Source organism: Leptosomus discolor, chromosome 22, assembly GCF_034619465.1.
Source record: "Leptosomus discolor isolate bLepDis1 chromosome 22, bLepDis1.hap2, whole genome shotgun sequence".
NCBI lineage: Eukaryota > Metazoa > Chordata > Aves > Leptosomiformes > Leptosomidae > Leptosomus > Leptosomus discolor.
Genome location: NC_141412.1, coordinates 7,429,510 through 7,449,441, shown reverse-complemented (window position 1 = coordinate 7,449,441; position 19,932 = coordinate 7,429,510). Strand labels below are relative to the sequence as shown.

General features: G+C 54.0%; 1 protein-coding gene across 3 annotated transcripts in view; it reads right to left on the bottom strand.

Moving 5' to 3' along the window:
• The window catches only part of KIRREL3 (kirre like nephrin family adhesion molecule 3), a 116,258-nt gene that overhangs the window by 46,455 nt on the left and 49,871 nt on the right, over positions 1 to 19,932 (bottom strand). For all 3 annotated transcript variants that reach the window (XM_086476795.1, XM_086476796.1, XM_086476797.1), the window contains exons 4-5: positions 8,286 to 8,443; positions 4,628 to 4,778 (exon numbers count right to left, since the gene is read on the bottom strand). In XM_086476795.1, coding sequence (XP_086332921.1) covers positions 4,628 to 4,778; positions 8,286 to 8,443 — 309 coding nt within the window. The remainder of the gene's footprint in view (positions 1 to 4,627; positions 4,779 to 8,285; positions 8,444 to 19,932) is intronic.

Here is a 19,932-nt window from a genome sequence, read left to right as displayed (position 1 = left end):
TAGGAACACGGTTTGGTGCCTTAGGGACACGGTTTAGTGCCTTAGGGACATTGTTTGGTGGCTTAGGGATGCGGTTTAGTGCCTTAGGGACATGGTTTAATGCCTTAGGAACACGGTTTGGTGCCTTAGGGACACGGTTTAGTGCCTTAGGGACATTGTTTGGTGGCTTAGGGATGCGGTTTAGTGCCTTAGGGACACGGTTTAGTGCCTTAGGGACACGGTTTGGCGGTGGACTTGGCAGCACTAGGTTAACAGTTGGACTTGATGGTCTTAAAGGTCTTTTCCACCCTAAGCAATTCCACGACGCTCAATTTACTGCTCGGACGCCGCGAAGCCATGAAGCCGTGGCTCTAACGCAAGCTCAAGGGATGCCACGGTGCTTCACAGAGGCGAAAGCTTCCCTGCCAGCTTCTCCCTCCACCAGTTTCCTCCACTCTACGCCACCCAGGGTCCTGCTGGAGAGACCTGGCTCTCCGGCAACTGCTCAGTACCTTCGCTGGAGGGTACTGGCTCTAACTGGGCTTAAACAGCTCGACCACCACCTCTTTTCTGGGTACCGCTTTGCCAAGCCTGGCAAGGGGTGGAACCTCCCCCGTACGAGGAGCTGAGGAGGAAAACGCGGCGATGGCGGCGGAAGGGTTGGCACGGGCAGAGCCGCGGGAGAGCAGAAAGGCTGTCCCTGCGCCGGCAGCAGGACAGCACCCAAAGCCACCCCGCGGTATTCCAGCCTGGCTCGCCCCGCGAGGCGCGGGATGGCTTGGGGTCATCCTCGCAGCAAGGCCACCAGCTGGGGACGGAAGGGGAGTCTCCGAGGCGGCCTCGGCTGCCACCTTGGGCAGCCTGGGCGAGCGGGAAGCGGGCTGCGGCGCTTTCTCCTCCTCCTCCTCCTCCGCCGCGTCCCCTCCTCGCGAGGCCCCGTGATATTTACCCAGGCAGAGCCCCGCTTTGTTGCGAGCAAAGCCACCTGCCTTCTTGATGGGAAATTATGACAGGGAAATTATAGGTATTTTCAATTTACCCTAATCTCATTTTAAAATGTGCAATTCAAATGACAATAAAGATGGGCGCAGTCGGGAATATAAATGAGCTTCCCTAACAGAACAGCCCAGAGATATATAGTGGGCTCCTAATTCATTTGCAGGCATCCTGACACTTCCCCATTGTTAGACAACAACAGCTAATCACCTTCCTTTGTTAAGTATGAATCACACTTCTCTTTAGTAGCTTCCCCATTGTTTGATGGTTTAGTAGCTGTGCCTACGATTTACAGAGGAGCCTCTTTGTATTAGAATGAGGCTCCATCCTGCACTCAAAATGAAAAAAAAAAAAATAATAAAAAGAGATTAAAAAAAAAAAAAAAAAGAGCAAAGGAAATGAATTAAAGTCTTTGATCTTGCCTTTCACAAACGGGATTGGGCTTTCTAATATTGCGGTAGCTTCCCCGCGAGGCGGCGGGTGCCGCGGATAGCGTGGGTCGGTGCGTGCGAGTGCGGTTTGGGGTATTTTAAAGGGGGGGGAAAAAAAAAAACCCAAAAAAGAGAGACAAATTGTAACTCATCAGAATGTAATTCCGCTCGGTTACAATTATAATTCCTGCCTGGCTTCTTGTAATTAATTTGAACGATGGAATCAGATAGAGCCAGCCTACAGGCGGCCGGGAGGAGAGCGTGCATGCAAATGCTCGCACGGCCAGGTACTGCGAGCGATCCCCGCCGGCACCTCGCACCGGGGGGACCAGCATCCTTCCTCCCCAGCCAGGCACCGGAGCAACCCCCTCGGCTCCCACGGGTTTAAGTTGGCCCGGCTGGGCTCACGGGCTGAGCTCCCCGGGCTGCCGGCTCTTGAGACCCCTCTCCGTGCTCCTCTCCCCTGCCGACCCCCAGCCAAGCCCTTCCAAATCTGAATCCACAAGCAGGCTGTGGGCCAAAGGAGGAGGAAGGAGGAGCTGGAAGCAGACTAAGACGCTTCGACAGCTCTGGGCTTTCACGCTCCCCAGTGGGAAGCACAGAAGGGAATCAAGCGCTCCGACGCTACGAGGGTAAACGCAGCGGGAGACCCTCCAGCAGAGCGACGCGGGCCTCGGTTTGCTCATCGCCCTGGTCCGCTGACCCTCCACTTGCCTTCTGCTGCTCCCACCTCCTGTGAAAAATACAGTCAAAGCCCTTCTGGCCACGGCAAGGAAAAGAAATGGTGTAAAAAAAAAAAAAAAAGAGCCACGGCACACGTGTGTGCAGAGGCTGGGAGCAAATGGCTTCGGAGAAGCAATAACCCTGCTCCTCCCCGTCCCGGCACGCTGGATGTGCATTTCCATAGAGCCACCGGGCTCTGGCAGTATAAATAGTTTATGGCATATCAAACTATTAAACATGATTTTAATCCCACTTGTGATGTTCGGCGCATAACTCACAGGAGGCTGACTTTGATGTGGCTGGTGGAACGGAAATCACATTGAACAGATGTTCCAGCTGGAGTCGCTTAGTGTTTCCATTACAGACCCTGCTCTGGGTTTGGGTTGTTTTTTTTTTTTCTCCCCAGTTCCTTTTTTTTTTTTCCCCCCACTTTTTTATTTTTTTGGAAGAGAAGGGTTTTATGACTCAGCTATTTCACTGCCGTGAAGACGGTCAGGCAGTGCCTGCACGAGATTGATGGGAGCCAAGCTTCCCCTCTGCATCAGCTGGAAGAGGACATTCTCTCCCACCACACACCCCACCCACCCCGTGTTGGAAAGAACCCCACCCTGCTGCGCGTGAGCGTTTTTGATGGTCTTTCGGGTCGCAAAAGCCGACGAAAGCAGCAGGAGCCATTTACCAGGCCCCCCCCCCCTTCCTGGGAGGGATTATTTTGGGTTCCCTGGGATTATTTTGCGAGGCCGCCTCTTTCAAACCGTGCAGCTGGGCAACGTCTGCTGCGGTGGTGGAGATGGGCAGGCTCCGGGGTGAAATGCCGGGCTGGGGAAAGCTCACTGCTGCCTCCTTCTTTATTCTTGCAGAAACCACTTCTTTTTTTTTCCCCCCCTGCAAGGTGCTGCTTCTCCGTTGGAAGAAGACCCACGGGAAGGATCCCCTTTCCTCGCCGGGGTGGTGCAGAGGGGTACACAGCCTTTGCAGCCAGCCTTGCCCAGGACAGTTCTCCAGGAGAAACGAGTGGCCCAGGTAAATTTTGTTTAAGAAAAGTACCTTTTAGCTCTTTGCAAAGCGAAAGCAGCCGATTGCCTACCAGGTTGGGAGGGGAACCTAATGGACTGGGCAGCAGCTAGGGCAGCCTCTCGTATCCAGGATGAAATCCACCCCACCGCAGGCTGGTTAATCCATCTTGGTCTTCTTCTATCCCTCCATCACCCATCCAGCACTGGGAAATTGATACCTTCATTAGACCCCATTAAGAACAACATACTTTTAATGGCTGGATAGGAGATTATTATGATGACTTTCACAGCATGGAGTATTTAATGGCTCGGAGGGGGAACTGGTGTTCTTTATTGGGCCTTTCTCTTTCCAAAGCGGATTCCAGCGGGCTCAGGCATTCAGCTCACGTCTCCTGCCCCGCACTGTACAGCACAGTGTAATGATGTCTCCGGCTCGGCGTTGTTTGTGAGAACGCGTGTGCGTCTCCAGCTATTGTAACTGTTTGCCGGCTGTGAAATAACCCCTGCCATTATCTCCTTTTATCTGGCCGGTTCTGTCAGGACATGCTATCCAGCGACCCAAGAGCCTGTTAATCTTCCGGCAGCAAAAGCTGGAAGTCTTAAATGGTGAATTTTCTGCTGCGCTTGAGTTTGTTCAGCCAGTTTTAATTGGACTCTGGAAAGCAGCTGGCATGCTAATATTGAACACCCTGCATCCGTAAATTGTTGGTAAATACAGCTGCAGGGATTGTGTGTGCAAATGGAGCCCGGCTGGAGGGAGGTCAGGACGAGCCCGAGAGCAACAGCTATTGCAGAGGAGGTGGGGAAGAGACCTGTGAAATGTGAATTTCTGAGGAAGGAAGATTTTGCTTCGTGGATTTACAGCAAAGGGTAAACGACGTGGCTCTCGACACACCCCCGTCCCCCATCAGAGGGTGACTGACAGTAGCTGTGTTTCACGGGAGGGAGCTCCCCACTGATGAGGTGTCTAACATGCTGTCTCCGTGGAGAACAATACCAAAAACTTACTGTTGCACAGCCTGTAAGACTGAAAACACATGTTTTTTGTACCAGAAATCTTAACAGGCCTTATCTTGGCTACTGGCCGTGTCCAGAGATGCTGCTTGCTCAGCCAAAACCATTCGGGATCCATCCCTGCTCCAGAGACCCCAGAGGACCTGGACACTCAGTCGGGTCAAATGCAACCCCCACCGGCCACCCAGAGCACGGCAGCTGGTGCTGCTTTTGCTCAAAACCACTGGCACCAGTCCCAAAAGCTGGAAAGCAGCGTGGCCCTGTGGGTGCTCCTGTCTGTCTGGTGCCCCAGGGAGTTCAGCGGAGACGAGACCTCCCGTCTCTGACTTCACTGTGTCAATGTACCAGTAAATCCCAGCAAAGGGAAACCCCTAAATCCCAGCATCCCACTCCCGACTGCAGTCAGACCCATGCGGGCAGCCCTGGAGAGAGCAGGGAGGCCGGGATCACAGCCGGCTGCGCACTCACGCTGGATATCAATGGTGACGGAGGTCTCCTTCCCGCTGGGAATGGCTTTGTTGGTGGCGCGGCAGACGATGCTCTCCCCGTTCTCGATGTCGGAGGGGGCGATGAAAAGGGTGCTCATGATACTCTCCCGCTTGCCGTCGCGGAGAAGTGTCTGTGGGGGGGGGGAGAAACAGAGATAAGAAAGGGCAGTTTCCGACAGGAGAGGGGTCCCTTCCCCTGGCCGAGCGCCGTGCCAGGCTCTGCACTCACGCAGGGAGCCCTCGCTCGTACGAGTTTCTCAGCCATAGCAGTTCCTCTGGCTGGCATCTGCCAAGAAGCCTCAGGGGAATAGCACAGACAAATTTCACTCCAAACTTCCCCGGGAATCGGGCACTTCACTCCCATCTGCTTCCCTGCAGCCCTGCTGTGCCTGGGCCTGGGGATCACAGCTCCAGCGACACACGTGTCACCCACCGTCCCAGGAAAGAGGGAGCTGGGGGGGGGACGACACAGATGGGGCTTCTTGGACCTGCTGTCACCTCCTGCGCCTCTGGCAGGCGCGTGCAAAAAGCCGCCTGGGCCACGTTACAGAGCAACGAGTCAGCGGCACGGGACTGATCCTGACCACGGGTCCCTGGCTGCCGTGCAGTGGTCCAGCCCAGCCCGTGGTAAATCATCACCACCCTGGCTCGCCTCGTGCTGGTGATCACCAATCTGGGGACCCGAGGGTGCCACAGATCCAAAACCTCAGGGCTGGGCCAGCGGTGTTGAACCTCAGCCTCGGCACCTTCTTTCTTCCCTGGATGGACCTGGCTGCCTTCCAGCCGTGATGCCCTGCCCTGCCGTCACCGGCCAGCGCCAGGAGCTCTGCCTTCTCAAACTCCTAATCCTCCTGCAAGTTCTCACAGCCCATGGTCACATCGCCCTGTAGCCCTGTCTTCGGCAAAGATCGAGCCCTCGGAGGCTCTCAAGGTGTCGCACGGTTTTCAATCTTTCAGTCATTCCCTGGGCTTTCCTCTGACCTCCCTCTGGTTTATCAACATCCTCCAGAAATGCCAGGAACAGCTTTTCCCAGCCCTTGAGAACAGTGGTAAACGCCCACGGATACGCCCATCCCAGAATCACGTATTTTGGACCCTGCCAGGCATTTTTCTCTCTAAGTCTGTATCCTTCAAGGTAAGACAAGGCTTTATTGAATTATAAACATGTGGCAGCAGGCCTAATGCTTTCACCACCCGGGTTCACCGCGACACAGCGTTCAGGCACGCCGGTGTGTGCCTCTCAGGCACACCCGACAAGGAACGACGCCGACAAACTGTCACCACCACCAGCCCAGAAGCTGGGGAGAAGCGGGACCAAGACCTATTAGCAGGTGATTGCCAGGGCCTGAGTGCACCAACAGCACTTAATTCCCCTGATGAACCTCATGTGGTGACTCGAGAGCTCTTCACCCATAGGCCCAGGAGCTGTATTTAAACTCCAGCTCTAGGTTAAGCCCTGTTTGGGGTGGGGTGGTGTGGGCTGGGTTTCCTGGCTTGACCTCAGAGCTTCACAATGGACTTTCTGGAGATTGCTGTGGTGTGGTTGACCCTTCTATGACCACCAAACTCGCTCTGCTCCTCTTCTACTCTTAGGGGTAAGGATGCTGCCCTGTGCTTGCTTTATTGTCCCCCCGCCTTGTGGAACAGCCCCATTTTTGGTGCTGAGGATGTGGGGAACCCTAAACCTGGACAGGACCTTTCCCCTGACAGTGCCCCTGAGCTTTGGGTTTGCCTCCAAACCCTGCAGGATCCTGTAATACCCCCTATGGCTATACAGACCCTTCCTTGTCCCCTTCAACAGGGATTGGGGTGAGTATGGGGGTTTTCAGTTGGCTGTGGCTATTCTGTGCTGCCTGGCTGCAGGGGGGCTGCCTATTAATCAGTTGGTGGCTTGGAAATTCAGAGCAACAAAGAAATTATCACTTGGTATAAATGGTTTCAGGCAATCAGTCACCTGAAGAGGGTTTCTTCTTGGTTGCCTGGAATATCTGGATTGAATGAAACCTTGAGCTGGATTTTAGTTTTATTGAGAAAGAAGAAAACTGAGGAATGATCTTAAAGTGAGCTTTGAGAGGGAAAGGTTTCTCAGACCCCCAAAATCAAAACCTCCCATTCCAAAAACTACTTAAATTGGCTGTTTGTCTTCCTGAAGGCTGTTTTTTGTTATGATGAGGTCAAAAATGCTCAAGTTAGGGTTTCCTGGGGGTGTGTGTGGGGACTGTGGCGCTGAAGGTGCCAAGTGCTGGTGCCAGCTGACCCCCCCTGTGCACGCCTGGCCCCACAGCATCGCTTTTCCCTGCTCATGGCAGGGATGCGTTTGTGGAAGGGCCTCATGGAAACCCCCAGTACCTCAGGAGAAAGTGAGGTTCTCCTGACCCCAGGAGAAGATGTTTACAGGACTGCCCTCCCAGACCACCCCTGGCAGGGCTTAAAATGCCATGGGAATCTCCGTACTGCGTGTGAGACGGAGCTGCAGCCTGAAAAGCTCTGCTTGGGAAGGTTATTCTTGTTGGAAATATATTAGAGAAAAATAAAGGAGGGGCATTCTTCCTTCTCTGCTATGCAGTACTTGGCCTGAAGGCTCCCCAGGGCCAGGTCTGAGCAGTCTGCAGAGGAGAGGAAGGCTTGGGGTGAATGGAATAAGTTATCAACAGTGGCCTGGGTTTTAATTAATTCCACTTGATTTGAGAGAGGGAGAGGTCAGTTCTCTCTGGCTTTAATTAGGGCTGCCCCTTACATTGCATGCAGGGAGATGGGGCAATTCCCCCTCTTTTCACACCTGCACAGCTTCAGCTGAGGTATCGGTGTGCTCTGCAGGGGGACAGGGGGGAGGAGGAAGAAGAGGAGGGTGGTTTGGCTCCTCCGCTTTTCCAAGCGAGGCTGGATGGCGGCTCCGCAGTGGTAGCAGAGGGCGAGATGTTTGTTAAAAGATCTTCAGGAGCTTGAGAGGGATGCCTTTTGACTCCTGGCTTTGAAGTCTGCTTGCATTACAAATGGCTGCAAACTGACCCATTTTATGTCTCGAGTTTTGTTCTTTAGAAATTTTCATTAGAAATGTCAAGTGTTACTGAATCTTCAGCACTTAACAGACATCAGGCGTCTATAAACAGGAGAACATGTGGGTACCCACTCGGAGTACACTGTTGATTGCTCTTTGATGTTTCCTTTTATGACCTAATAAAGGCTTTCCATTTAAATTAAAAAATGCCAACAGCCCTGAACAATTTTTCATGGAGAATTGAAGTTGGAGGAGGGGACGTATGTCACCACAACCACCTTTCGATCCAGAGGCGCTGCTGCAGTGAAGGCCAGGTCAGTGCTGGCTGTGTGGTGCTGTACACAACACTAACACCACACCCAGGTGGGAATTTTGGGGGGAGAAGTGGGAATGCCAGGCTGCTCTAAGCTGTGAGAGGGTACAAAAAGCCGAATTCGGAGCAGAGCCCATTTGGGTGGCAGTTTGTGGCTCCTGCCTCTCCCCTGGGAAGGTTGTATGGGGTGGGAGCCTCAGCTCTGCAGAGCTGGGGACGCTGCCCTAGATGTTCTGGGGCTGTGTGAAGAGCAGTGTCAGGCCTGGTACCGCTTTCTGAAGCAAGGGAAGAGCACAGCCTTTGTCCCCAGCCCCCATCCTGCCTCACCTTGGAGTAGGTGGCTCCGTTGATGACTTCTCCTTTCCGCATCCAGATGATGGAGGCTGCTGGCTTGGCGTTGTCCGCGTGGCAAGTCAAGTTGAGGGGGTCTCCTGCTCTCAGGCTGATGATGGGCCCCCCCATAATGACAGGATCATCTGGAGGAACTGCAAGGAAACAGCACAGAGGAGACAATGTCACTTGCTAGCATCAAAACCGCAACCCTCCTGGAGTTACTTGTGGGGTCTGGGCTGCCAGGACTGGACTGTGACCTCTCAAACCTCTGCAGCTGGCTTTGATGGGGCTCTGGCAGCCTGCAACCCCATCACACCACATCACAGGCAGCTTGCCCTTTGCTGCTCACATGAAAGCTGTGCCCCAGATTTGAACTACAGCAGGAACATGAGGGGACATGGCCCAGGTGGCTGCCTGAGCTCTGCAGTAATAGGAAGGATCAAGCCTGGCAGAGAAATCCACCAAGGGCTACTAAACACTCCAACACCTCTAGCCCAGGATGCCTGTGAGCTGCAAACTGTGGGAGGATGATGAGTATTTGAAAGAAATATCCCTGCTTGCTGGCCCTGCTCTTCTGCTCCTCCCCAGGCAACCATAACTGGCTGCTGCTGGACTCGGGGTATGGGGCTTGGAGGTGCTTTTGTCTGACCCCTGTTTTTCTGACTGCAAACTGGCAGGTAGGTGAGGGTGAGTTGGAGGAGAAGGGCAGGGGAGCTGGATTTGGACCGTTACCTGTCGCACTCAGGGGGGGAAACAGCTTATTGTGGGCATCAGGAGTGTGATTTCCAGGTACCTGCCTTTGAAGAGGGCTCCCTTGCCAGCCCTCTGCCAGGGAGGGAGGGAGGAACCCCTGAGCACTCCCTCGCTCCGCTTTGATTCCCCTGTCGCTTCCACTCATCGTCTGTGCTGCTGTCTCGCCGCACAAAAGGTTGTGAAACTCCTCTCACTTGGTCAGACTCCCCTCTTGCCATGGTGAGTCTTTCAAGTGTCTCCCTCGGTGAAAGCAGACTTTGCCGGGGGGTGTCAAGGAGGAATTTAAGATCTCAACCTCCCTTTGAAACCACCTCAGCCTGACAGCCTGTGTGAGGCTGCATCCTCATTACAGGATGTGGCTTGGCTGGTATTATCACACAGCCCCTGGGCACCTCCGCTCTTGTGCGGGGAAGCACTTCATGCCAGAGACAAGGAGGGATGGAAACGGGGGAGCGGGAGGTGAGGGGCACCTGAGCATGGAGGGATGGAAACGGGGGAGCGGGAGGTGAGGGGCACGTGAGCATGGAGGGATGGAAGTGGGGGAGCAGGAGGTGAGGGGCACGTGAGCATGGAGGGATGGAAGTGGGGGAGCAGGAGGTGAGGGGCAGCTGAGCATGGAGGGATGGAAGTGGGGGAGCAGGAGGTGAGGGGCACGTGAGCATGGAGGGATGGAAGTGGGGGAGCAGGAGGTGAGGGGCACCTGAGCATGGAGGGATGGAAATGGGAGAGCAGGAGGTGAGTGGCACCTGAGCATGGAGGGATGGAAGTGGGGGAGCAGGAGGTGAGGGGCACCTGAGCATGGAGGGATGGAAGTGGGGGAGCAGGAGGTGAGGGGCACCTGAGCATGGTCTCCTCTTTAGTGACCAGCTCTCGAAGCCTGGCATCTCTAAACACCCCCAGCATGGTAAAAGATGGGCAGTTGAGCTGGAGCGAGGGGTTGGCCTTTCATCCTGTGGCGAGGCCTTTCACTTCTGCTGCCCTGATCAGGTCTGCTCTAGCCAAGACCTGCTCTGAAGATGGAGAGGTCTGTACGGTTGTCTGTCTAGCTCTTCCCACCCAGATCCTTCGGGAAACCAAATGCTGGTCTTGCTACAGACAGATGTGTTGCCCACCCATCTCCTGGCCTGGTTCAGGAGCTCTTGGGGCCCGTGCAGCATTGGGAAGCCAGCAGAAATGTTGAGGACACAGTGGAAAGGCATCGCCCTCTTGCCCAAGCAGGAGAGCTCACGCTAGCAAAGGAGGTAGGAAGAACTTGCTGCTTCACACCCAGCTCAGAAGCAGGTGGCAAAAGCCTCCTACCCTTCAGCATCCTTCCTGAGGGGGATGCAGCTGGAAACCTGCTGATTTTTCCACCAAAGTGGAGCTGCTTCTGTTACAAGCTGGTGCTCTTTTCCCCCTCCCCGAGCTGGCTGGCACCAGGCTGAACCACACGAAGCAAATGTCAAAGTCGGGCAAAGACCTCTCCCAAACCCCCAAGTATGTCTCTGCTCCTGCCCCAGCTGGCTGGGAAATATTGGAAAAACTCCTCGCTGGCTTCTCCCAGCGCTGGGCTGAATTCAGGGGATGGAAAGGGATTATGTTCTCTGACAATCCCAAGGTGGCTGCCTGCATCGGCACAGGATTTGTAGGCAAGGCAGATGTGCTGGTTGCACACAACGCTGGTCACACACATCTGCCAAACGCTGTGAGTAATGGGATTTTTCAGCTCACTGGGTGGAACCCAGGGACTGGGGAAAAAAAGCTTTTCTACATGGATCCAAAATGTACATTTTTTTTTTGTCGGGTTACAAGAGTGGAAAAAAAAGTGAAAATCTGTGGTTTGAGTTAGTCGAAATGCGTCAGCCCCCAAAACATGAAAATGTGGAAAATTCTGCTTCATTCTGATGCTACTTATTAAGGAAGTATTTCTTTTCACTTTTTCAAAAAAACCTCCTTCATTGGATGAGTTTATACTGTTTTGAAAAACCTCAACCTAATATTTTTAATAGTGGCGCTTTTTTTTTCCCCTCACTGAAGCTATTAATTGAATTTGACCTCAGCTTGTAAAATATTGGAAATTCATCCTGTGGAGCAGGGAAAAAAACCAACCCACAAGTCTTTTTCTGAAGAGCATTTTGGAATTAAATGAAGGGACTTTCAGTTGGATGTTTAATATTCCTGACTGATGTTCTGTAAATGGCTGGCTCCACTGGCTGACATCTAAAGACTTCTTATTTTTGCAGCCACTGGCTTAAGCTCACCCCTCAAAGCCATCCAGCCTGTCCCTCAGCTGCCCACAAAACCGAGGGGACATGGCGGGCCAGGGGACAACCTCCTGCAGGCAAACGTGGAACCACTTGTCTTCTCCCCTGCTGTCTTGCTCCTGTTTCCCTCTATTGGATTAGCAGCAAGACTTGGGGAGCTGCTTAAGGAGATGAGGAGAGAAGGAGCCCTGATGACGTCTTTCCAAGTAAGTGGTTATCACCCCCCAATTATTCACATAGCCATGAATTATTGACAGCCTCCAGGCTCGCTAGCCAGGGGATCTGGTTGGGGAAGGGAGGGTCTGATGAACAGGAGTCAGTGACGCCTCTCAACAGCTCTAACTTCTGCCAAATGACGGCTGGATGTATTCCTTCCCCACTCAAACTCCAGCCTGAGAGGAGGAAGAGGAGAATGAAAGATAAAAAGGGGAGAAGGGAAAGCAAGCAGCCAGAAGCATAGAGCCATGATCCATTATTCATCCACTGTGCTCCCAGGATTGGTTATTATTATAAGGCACCGCTACAGAATCCAGTCTCCTAATTTTTAATCACGTAGCTGTAGAAGTGCTCGCCTTTCTGATTAATCCAGGGATATAAATAGGAAGAGTTGTTTGGGGTTGGGGGGTGTGTTTATTCCTGACAGCAAAGAAAATGGGAGTTAACCTTTACATGCCTGGGAAAGTTTAAAGAGAGAATGGAAGGGAAGGGATTGGTGATGGCTCCAGCCCACAAGAGCAGCAACGAGGCAGGGAGATGCTTATAGGGCGGGAGCCCAGACAGATTGTCCCCAAACAGACCTTGCACGGAGCCCTTCTGGGGTGGGAGGTGAAATGCCCCAGCAGAAGGTCTCCTGTTCCTCAGGACCTCACCTGGAGAACTGCTCTTCACTGCAGACAAAACTTGCCAAAGAAACAATAATAAACTTCTCCTCGTTAAAACCCTGTTTTTCTTTTTTCCTGGCAAAACACAGGCCTTGCTGCATATTCTGAAACCAGCCTTGGACAGGCCCTAAGCTGTTCTCCGTAGCCGTGGGCTGCCTGGATGAGTAAGGACAACTTGGGGTCTCTGCTCCCTGCCCTTTGGAGCGCTTTGGGAAAGGCACGTTTTACAGCACATCAGCATAAAGAAATCCAAACAAATGAGCGTTGCTCTCGGGCTGTGCATTCAGCAACTTCTTAAATTAGTTGGCTAGTTAGAGGCAGGCCTGCCCTGCAAGACTTTAACTGTATGATTAATCAATGAGGCCACGCGGAATTATTCAGCTCTGAACTAATACCCCCCAGGCTAACGCTGCAGCTTTGGCCAAGAAATAACATAGATGTCTCTAAACGCTCCCAGCAGCCGGACAGCGCTGCGGTGAGCAGAGCCTCAATTATTAGCAATATTTATTGAGATAACAGGATCCTCCAGGCAGGAGTCAGCTCCTTGGAAGTGGAGAAAGCAAAAAGCCCTCCAGCCACCAGTACTACTTCTTAATTAACGCTGACTGCTTCCCTCCCTCTGTTGATGTGGCTGGTGCCTCCTTGCTGTTGGGTTTGTGCAGCAAAGCCTCCTCTTCTTGGGACGGTGTTAACCCCAAATGCTCACCGGTGGGGAAGGGCTGGCGAGCCAGATACCGAGCAGGCCCCCGAGGGTTGCTCAGAGCCACGTGTCTGCAAGTTCAGCTGATGTTAGACTCGGCACAAGCGTCCCCCTGAGGAACGCGATCCCTCGGGTAAGGCGTTGCTGATGCACTGGCTCCTCTTCCCCACGGGGTCTGTGGCCCTCAAGGCTCTGGGCTCATCTTACATGTGCGTTCAGCAAATAACAGCGACCAGAAGATGCTCTCGGTGATCACAACGTGCTACAAACCATTGGGAGGTGCTTCCTAGCCCCAAAGCTGAGAGTCTTAGTGCAGACTAAAAGCATCCCTGGCCCTCCACAGCGCCTCGCTAACCGCACTTGGTGGGCCAGCCCCTTCCAGGGAGCTGGTGCTCGGTGAGAGCACGAGGTCCCACGGACATAATCAAGCCAAGCAAAGGTATATTTCTGCCTGTATTTTTGTCTCTCCAGTCAGGAAAGTGTGGGGAGCCCCAGGGAGACAGCCTGGAGGGATTCAGCTGACCCTCCCGTGCAGCGAGGGTGGATCGGGAAGCTTTGCTCCGGTGCAGCGAAGTGTTTGTGTATTCAGACGCCGCGTCGCAGGCTTGTCAAAGAGGCATGTTTGCCTCTTGTCGACAAGTCAAGCTTACGAGGGCATCATGGTACGCTGGCCCTGGGTGACTGTACCCAGGCGCTGCCCTGATCCGCATACAGCTGCCTGCCGTGTGGGAGTCTGTGCAATGCCAACCCTGCAAAGAGTGTGTTTTCCTTTGCAAATCCCATCTCCGAGCCACGCTGGGGCCTTCTGAGTCCAGGTTTGCCGGCGGGCAAGGTGCTGGGGAAAGAAGCAGGGTTCAACCTGCAGCCTCTGTGGTCTCCTTACCTTCCCAGAATGATCCCGTCCTGCTCCAAAAAAGGAGCAGGCGCTTGCCCTCTGCAAGTGGGTAAGAAAGCAAGACTGGTGGGGGTGACTTCGACAGTAAGCTTGGTGTTAATGATGGGCAGCAAAGTTAATTAGCTGCTGGATCATTTCTGTGCTCCACTCTGGACTGGCACACCCTCTTCTCTGCTTGATAACTGCAAGGAACTGCCTCCCTTTTGCAGACATCTGCTTTCCCCCACCAGCCTTTGGGGTGCTGTGCAGAGGCCAGTGGCGTTGCTCTGCAAGATGCTCTTGAGATCTTGGAGGGGGAGGTTTGGCTGCGCTCGTGGATGTTGAATTTGGTTTGGGATAGGCACGGGGAAAGGCTGTGGAGCTGATCAGAGGAAAAACAGCAGCTCTCCTACCAGGTGAGATCAGAAGAGATTGGCTTGTTTAATTTGGCGAAAGGAAGGCTGGGAGGCCATGACTGGTTGCAGTGAAAGAACTGGGAGAAGATAAGGGAAAAACCAGGACAACTTGGACACTGATTCACCTAGGATAGCTTCCCAAGAGGAGGAAAAGGGGCTAGACAACAACACTGCTTTTAGGATGGAGCTTGCTGCGCTGGCTAAGAGAATCCCCTTATGGGGATTGTGTTTCTGGCAGTAGTTGTCCCGCAGACTGCCTGGGGTCTCACTGTGTTAGCAAGCCTGAAGGCTACAAATTGTGAGGGCCTAAACCAGTGCAGAGCAGCTTACAGCGACATGAGTGTTTAGCTTTTCGTTTATCAGGACTTTACACATTTAGGGTTCAGATTTCCAGCAGCTCTTCAGAGCTAGCAAGGATATAAACAGGCTCTTCGGTTTCGTCCTGACACTCGAAAGGCTGCGATTTCGCCGTGGCTGAGCGCTGTCACAGGTTGTTTCTCAGGGCACCCCTAACTGGAGACTTGGGGCAAGTCCACGGGGGTTGGTGACCCGCACTTTGGAGGAAACCTGATCTTGGACTGCAACTGCATCTTCCCCTCATCCACCCAGACACGCCGCTGTTCCACCTCCCCCCTTCCCGATGCGATTAGGATTGCAAGCCCTTCGCGGCTGAGCAGCTTCGGCAGGTAAGGAAAAAGGGACGATACGGAGCAAGCGGTTTGCCAGCGGGGCCGGTCGCAGGGCTGAGAGTCCCGCCTTCAACTTGTAATATTCCCCGCTCCAAGCCTGACCGACCAGATTTCCCTTTGCACCCTCCATCTGAAACCTGGAGACCGTTTCCGTCTGCAGGCTGCTCAGCAGGGTGAGGCTCAGCTCTTCTGCGAGGAAAACAACCGGCGAAGCCGCCTGCGTCTTCCCTCCCTACATAAAACAGGCTGAAAAAACCCCTCAGCTGCACGCTGAGGCCTCAACGTACAGAGGCCGCGCTGGCTACGGCGCCAACTCTGGCATCGCTTCAAAGCGTCCAGCCCCCGGCTGGGGTTGGCGTGGGATGGAAGGCTGGTGGTTTGGAGGATGCCTGGGTGCCTGGCACCCTTCCTGCAGCTCTCCCATGCCAAAGCCCTGGCAGGGTCACCCACCTCTGGGCTCTTGGATGGTCTGGGCAATACAGACAAGGCTTAACCAACTGCCCCCGAGTCCTTGCTTGGCCAGGAGTGGAGAGCAAAAGGAGGAGGGCACGTCTTAGAGGTCCTCTGCTGTCCCCCTGTGTCCAGCCCGCCTCTACCCCAGCCTGATGCTGCTCTGCTGCCTCGTTCTTCTCACTGAACCCGAGGGAGGTGAGCCTGGACAGCCTGAAAAATGCAGGGCAGCTGCGGGTGCCCTCGGAAAGGCGCCTGGCTGCTGCCGAGCGAAGGAGGAGAGGAAACAGATGCGGGCGAACAGCACAGCCCGGGGAAAACACGCTAAAAAATAAATCAAAAGAAACAAGGGGAGCAGGGAGAGGGGAAAAAAAAAAAGGTGATGAAAGTTTAAATAGTGCATCTCTTTCTCGGTCCTATTTGTCTTGTGGCACTTCAGGGGGTGCGTGTCTGAGCAGGAGGGTGGGGGGGTTACCAGCATTGATGCCTCCTCTCCATCCCAAGCGGTCACAGCGAGGCTGCCCGGGCAGCCCGGGGAGGGTGACGGCACCCAAAGCAACCCCCATCCCTCTTTTCCCCCCTTTCCATCTCTGCAGCTGAGCGTGAAGCATGCACCCTCCTCACACAAAGAAGCTCCAGGGAAACAAACTGCTAATATTTCTTAAAACCTTCCTTTTTTTTTTTTTCCCCTAATGATTTTTTTCTGTTTTCATCCAGCCACTGAGAGTCCCCCCATATTCTCCATCTCTTTGGGTCAGCAGGCTGGATTTCTCTGGTGGAATGGTGTCCTGCTGGAGAACGCAGATCCCTCAAACCCAGAAAACCTTTGCAGAGGTGGCTTCACTCCATTGCAGCAAAGCTCTGCCTGAATTCACCAGCTTAGCTCTGCTTTCCCACTCTCTGCCCAGGAGGGGCTGGTCTTCCCCCACCAAATCCCTCTCCAGGTCACGTGGAGGACTATCACTGTGATACTCCCTGCTTTTTCAACCCGAGAGGGGGGTTTGGTCCCAGATTCTTTCCTAGAGAGCGTTTGAAATATTTGATTTTCATGTCAGATTGGAACGAAACCAAATTTCAAAGTTCTGAAATCCTTTGCGAGACCCAGCTCTGGGCAGCATCCGTTTTTGGAGAAGACACGAACAGATCTGACAGAGGATAAGCCAGCATTTGTATTCTGCTGAAAAGGCTTTCCTATGAGGGGGGGAAAAAACCGTTTTGGCAAACCCCTCTGAGCTTTAATAAAGGGCCAGATGCTGTGCATGCAGGCAGACAGGTAGCTGGCTGGGTATTGATTGCTTACTTGAAATATTCTCTCTGCAAAGAGTCAGAAACTTAAAATTTCCTTTTGCAGTTGAAAAGGAAACACAACCCCAGCAAATACATTGCATTTGCCAGCTCCTCATTTAATTCTCCCAATCAAGTGGGATCATGGTGACAGCCACTGCCAAGCCCGAATTCGGGTCCTGATGTCTTCGGAGGGAGGTGTTTCGCTTCGCCTGCGTCTATGGTGAGTTACCCGGGCTCTCCTTAAAGCGAAGGGTATTGCTGAGGACTAAGGAGTGAGGTGGAGGTGTGATCCGCAGCAATCGGGAGTAACGGCTCCGATTCTGCCCGTCGGGGGACGGAGGAAGGTCGGGGGACGGAGGAAGGTCAGGGTAAAGCTTCCCAGATGTGGTAGGAGGGATGAGATAAGAAAGGGTCCAGTCCCCAAGCCTAGGGGCAGCAGGGAAGAGCTGTAATGCAGAAAGGTCCTCCAAGCACATCCCTTGGAGGCCACGAACCACCTCTGACACCCTCCCACAAAGAGAAAGACGAAGGGCTAAAGCGAAAGGCGGGGGCACAGCCTGTCTCTGTCTCCCCTCAACTGTCGGACAGGCCTCAACCTCCTCCTGGAAGGGCGGACAGGCAGGAGAAAATCATTATCTACCCAATGTAGGCCAGCACCCCCTGCCGCCTCCTCCTCCTCCTCCCCCTGCGCAGGCAGCTCCTGGGTACAGACTGACAGATCAGAGAACGCAGGCGAAAAACGGAATTCATTATTTTTCCCGTATGTCAGATATTCTCAAATTGTTTTTTTTTTTTTTTTTAAAAAAAAGGGGGATTATTACTGTTCATTAAAAAAAAAAAAAGTAAAAAAGGAAAGAAAAAAGGGAAGAAAGTACGTGCTGGAGCAAACCCCATGAGCTGGCCCCCTCCTTCAGCCAGCTGCTGCTGGTGGGAGCTGCTCTTAGATCTCATCTTCTGCAGGATAGGGAGGGGAGGAATCCTGCCTGCTCCAGCGAGGTTCAAAGGCCCGAGCCTCATCCGAGCCCCGCTGCCCGCTCCCCACCCGCACGGGGGGGCGCTTGCCTGTTACCAAGAGCGGGTCTCATCTGCAGAGCCCCTGGGTCCCTGCAAATTCCTGGCACTCAAGCAAACGGGACATAAAGGCCTGCATTGCCCTCGTCCTGGTGGGCTCGCTGGGCACGGGGCCCCAGCGCCCGGGTGCTGTTGGTCTTGCAGAAACCAGGAGGTACCATGAACATTTTTTTTTGGGGGGGAAGAAACAGGAGATTGGGATTCAAGCGTGAAGATTAGGGGCTTGATCACCCGCCTCCATCCCAAGGCTGCAAATGCCCTGATCTCCATCAGCCAACACCTCTTCTGGGAATTAGCCACAGGTTTAAGGGCAAAAGCTGAGCCCTTATGGGGACAGGAGACCCAGCACGGCTGAATCCTGCATTTCCCTTCAGGTGGGCTTTGCTGGGAGCCCGGTGCACCAGCAAAGCAACAAATGGGTAAGGTAAGGAGCTGAGAGGGGAAGGACTGGTATCCAGAGCGGGGAGGGCATCCCCTCCCACTGCTCAGCACCAGGAAAAAGCCCCCATCTCAGCCTACCTCCAGGGAAGACGGTGGGTGGGAGAGCCTCGCCTGCAGGGTGAGGATAGCAAGGGGAGGTTTGTTTTTTGAGCCTTGCTGCCATCTCCAGCCTCAATCCTCCGGGCTCCCGCCTGGTTTTCAAGGGCAAAAAGATTTAAAAGGCGCTTGCGTTCCCAGCTCAGTAGCTAATTTTCACTGTCGTGGCCCCGGCGCTGCTGCACTCGCTCAGTCCCAGGGGCTCTCTGCCCTCCCCTCTCCGGGTGGCACTTCCCAGCCTTGCCCAGCTGGGATTTGCAGGCCCCTGGATTTCAGCAGGGCTGAGCTGGCCTTGGATGACAGAGAGGAGCGCTGCCTGCTCCCACCGACACCGGCACTCTGTCACTTGATTGAGAAATCACAGGCGTGCCTTGTCATGCCTAGGCTGCAATTTGAAGAGGGTTTTTTTTTTCCTACTTTGGGTCTGCGAGGATTGATTTTATTTAATTTTTTTAAAGGTGAAAGGATGCTTTTTCTTTTTTTTCACCTCTTTTCCAGCTTTATCATGTGCTCCCCTTCAAACCGTGCCCACCCCTCCAAGCAGCTGGCTAGTACCGCTTTTCTCTGCTCCAGCCCGGGGCTGGAGAAGGAGGCAGAAAGCCTGGATCTGGCTGCTGGGATTTGGCACCGAGGAAGCTGGGCAGCAATGCCAAGAAGACCAAGAGAAGCTCGGTGCACTCAACCACCTCTATCTGGGCCCAGACACTTGTTCCCAAGCGCTGAGCGCCCGACCTCGGCGCAGACTGAGTTTGGAGGGAGGGAGAAGCTGCCAGGACCTTAAAGCACGGCTGCCTGCGACGGAGCCCGGATCAGATGAGGATGGGGGGTGTTGCCTACAGCTCATCTCTACGCTGCGGCTGTTGGAAATGAAGCACAGCCATGGCTCATCTATCCCTTTGCAGCACCTACCAGCCCAGCCCCAGGGCAATACTCCCGTTTGCAGGTCAGCAACTGGAAGTCCTCGGAGATTTCTCCTCCCTAGGTGGGAACAGGCCGAGCATCGCGTCGAGCGATGCTCTTTCCAGCTTCCATCAGGGGAGATTCCCGCTCAGATCCCCGGCCGTGCTGCGGCGGAGGAATCCAGGGCAGTTCACGCCAGGGAGACCCACCGGGGAGATGGAAATACGGTTGCCTTGTGGTAGCACCGAGACAAGGACGGCGCGCGCCGGGGTAAGCTGGGAGCGGAGAGCTTTGATCTGGGTACCAGCCAAACCCTCCTGGGTGCACGACACCATCAGAAATAAGAAATGAAGGCCTTAGAAAGAGACTAATCCCCCGCCATGCCCCAGATCTGTCAGCCCTATTCTTTGCTTCCATCTTCCCCACTACTGCGGCCGTGCAAAAGGAGCTGGACTCAAAACCGCTGCGGCACCCAGCACGGGGGCTCTCGCGGGTTAGAAAACACTTCTTGCCTCGCACGACTGGCCTGAGCCTCTCAGGCAGCCTCTCACACCCTCAATCCTCCCGCGGCCGTGCCAGGGAAGGGCCTACCCCCGCTCCCACCTTGTGCAAAAACGTAACTGCAGCCAGACACGCTGCTCCAGCGAACAAGAAACACGCCTCCAGCTAGATTTTAAGCGCTGTGCCCTTAAAAATCAAGCAAGCTGACCCACCAACGATGTTTTCTAGATGATGGGGCTTGCCTAAGCGCGTCACACGTGCGTCCCTAAGCTGCAGAGGTCACACGCTCCGCAGACCTCCCATCAGATGGGGATTTGATCAACGCCTTGCACCTCCCCG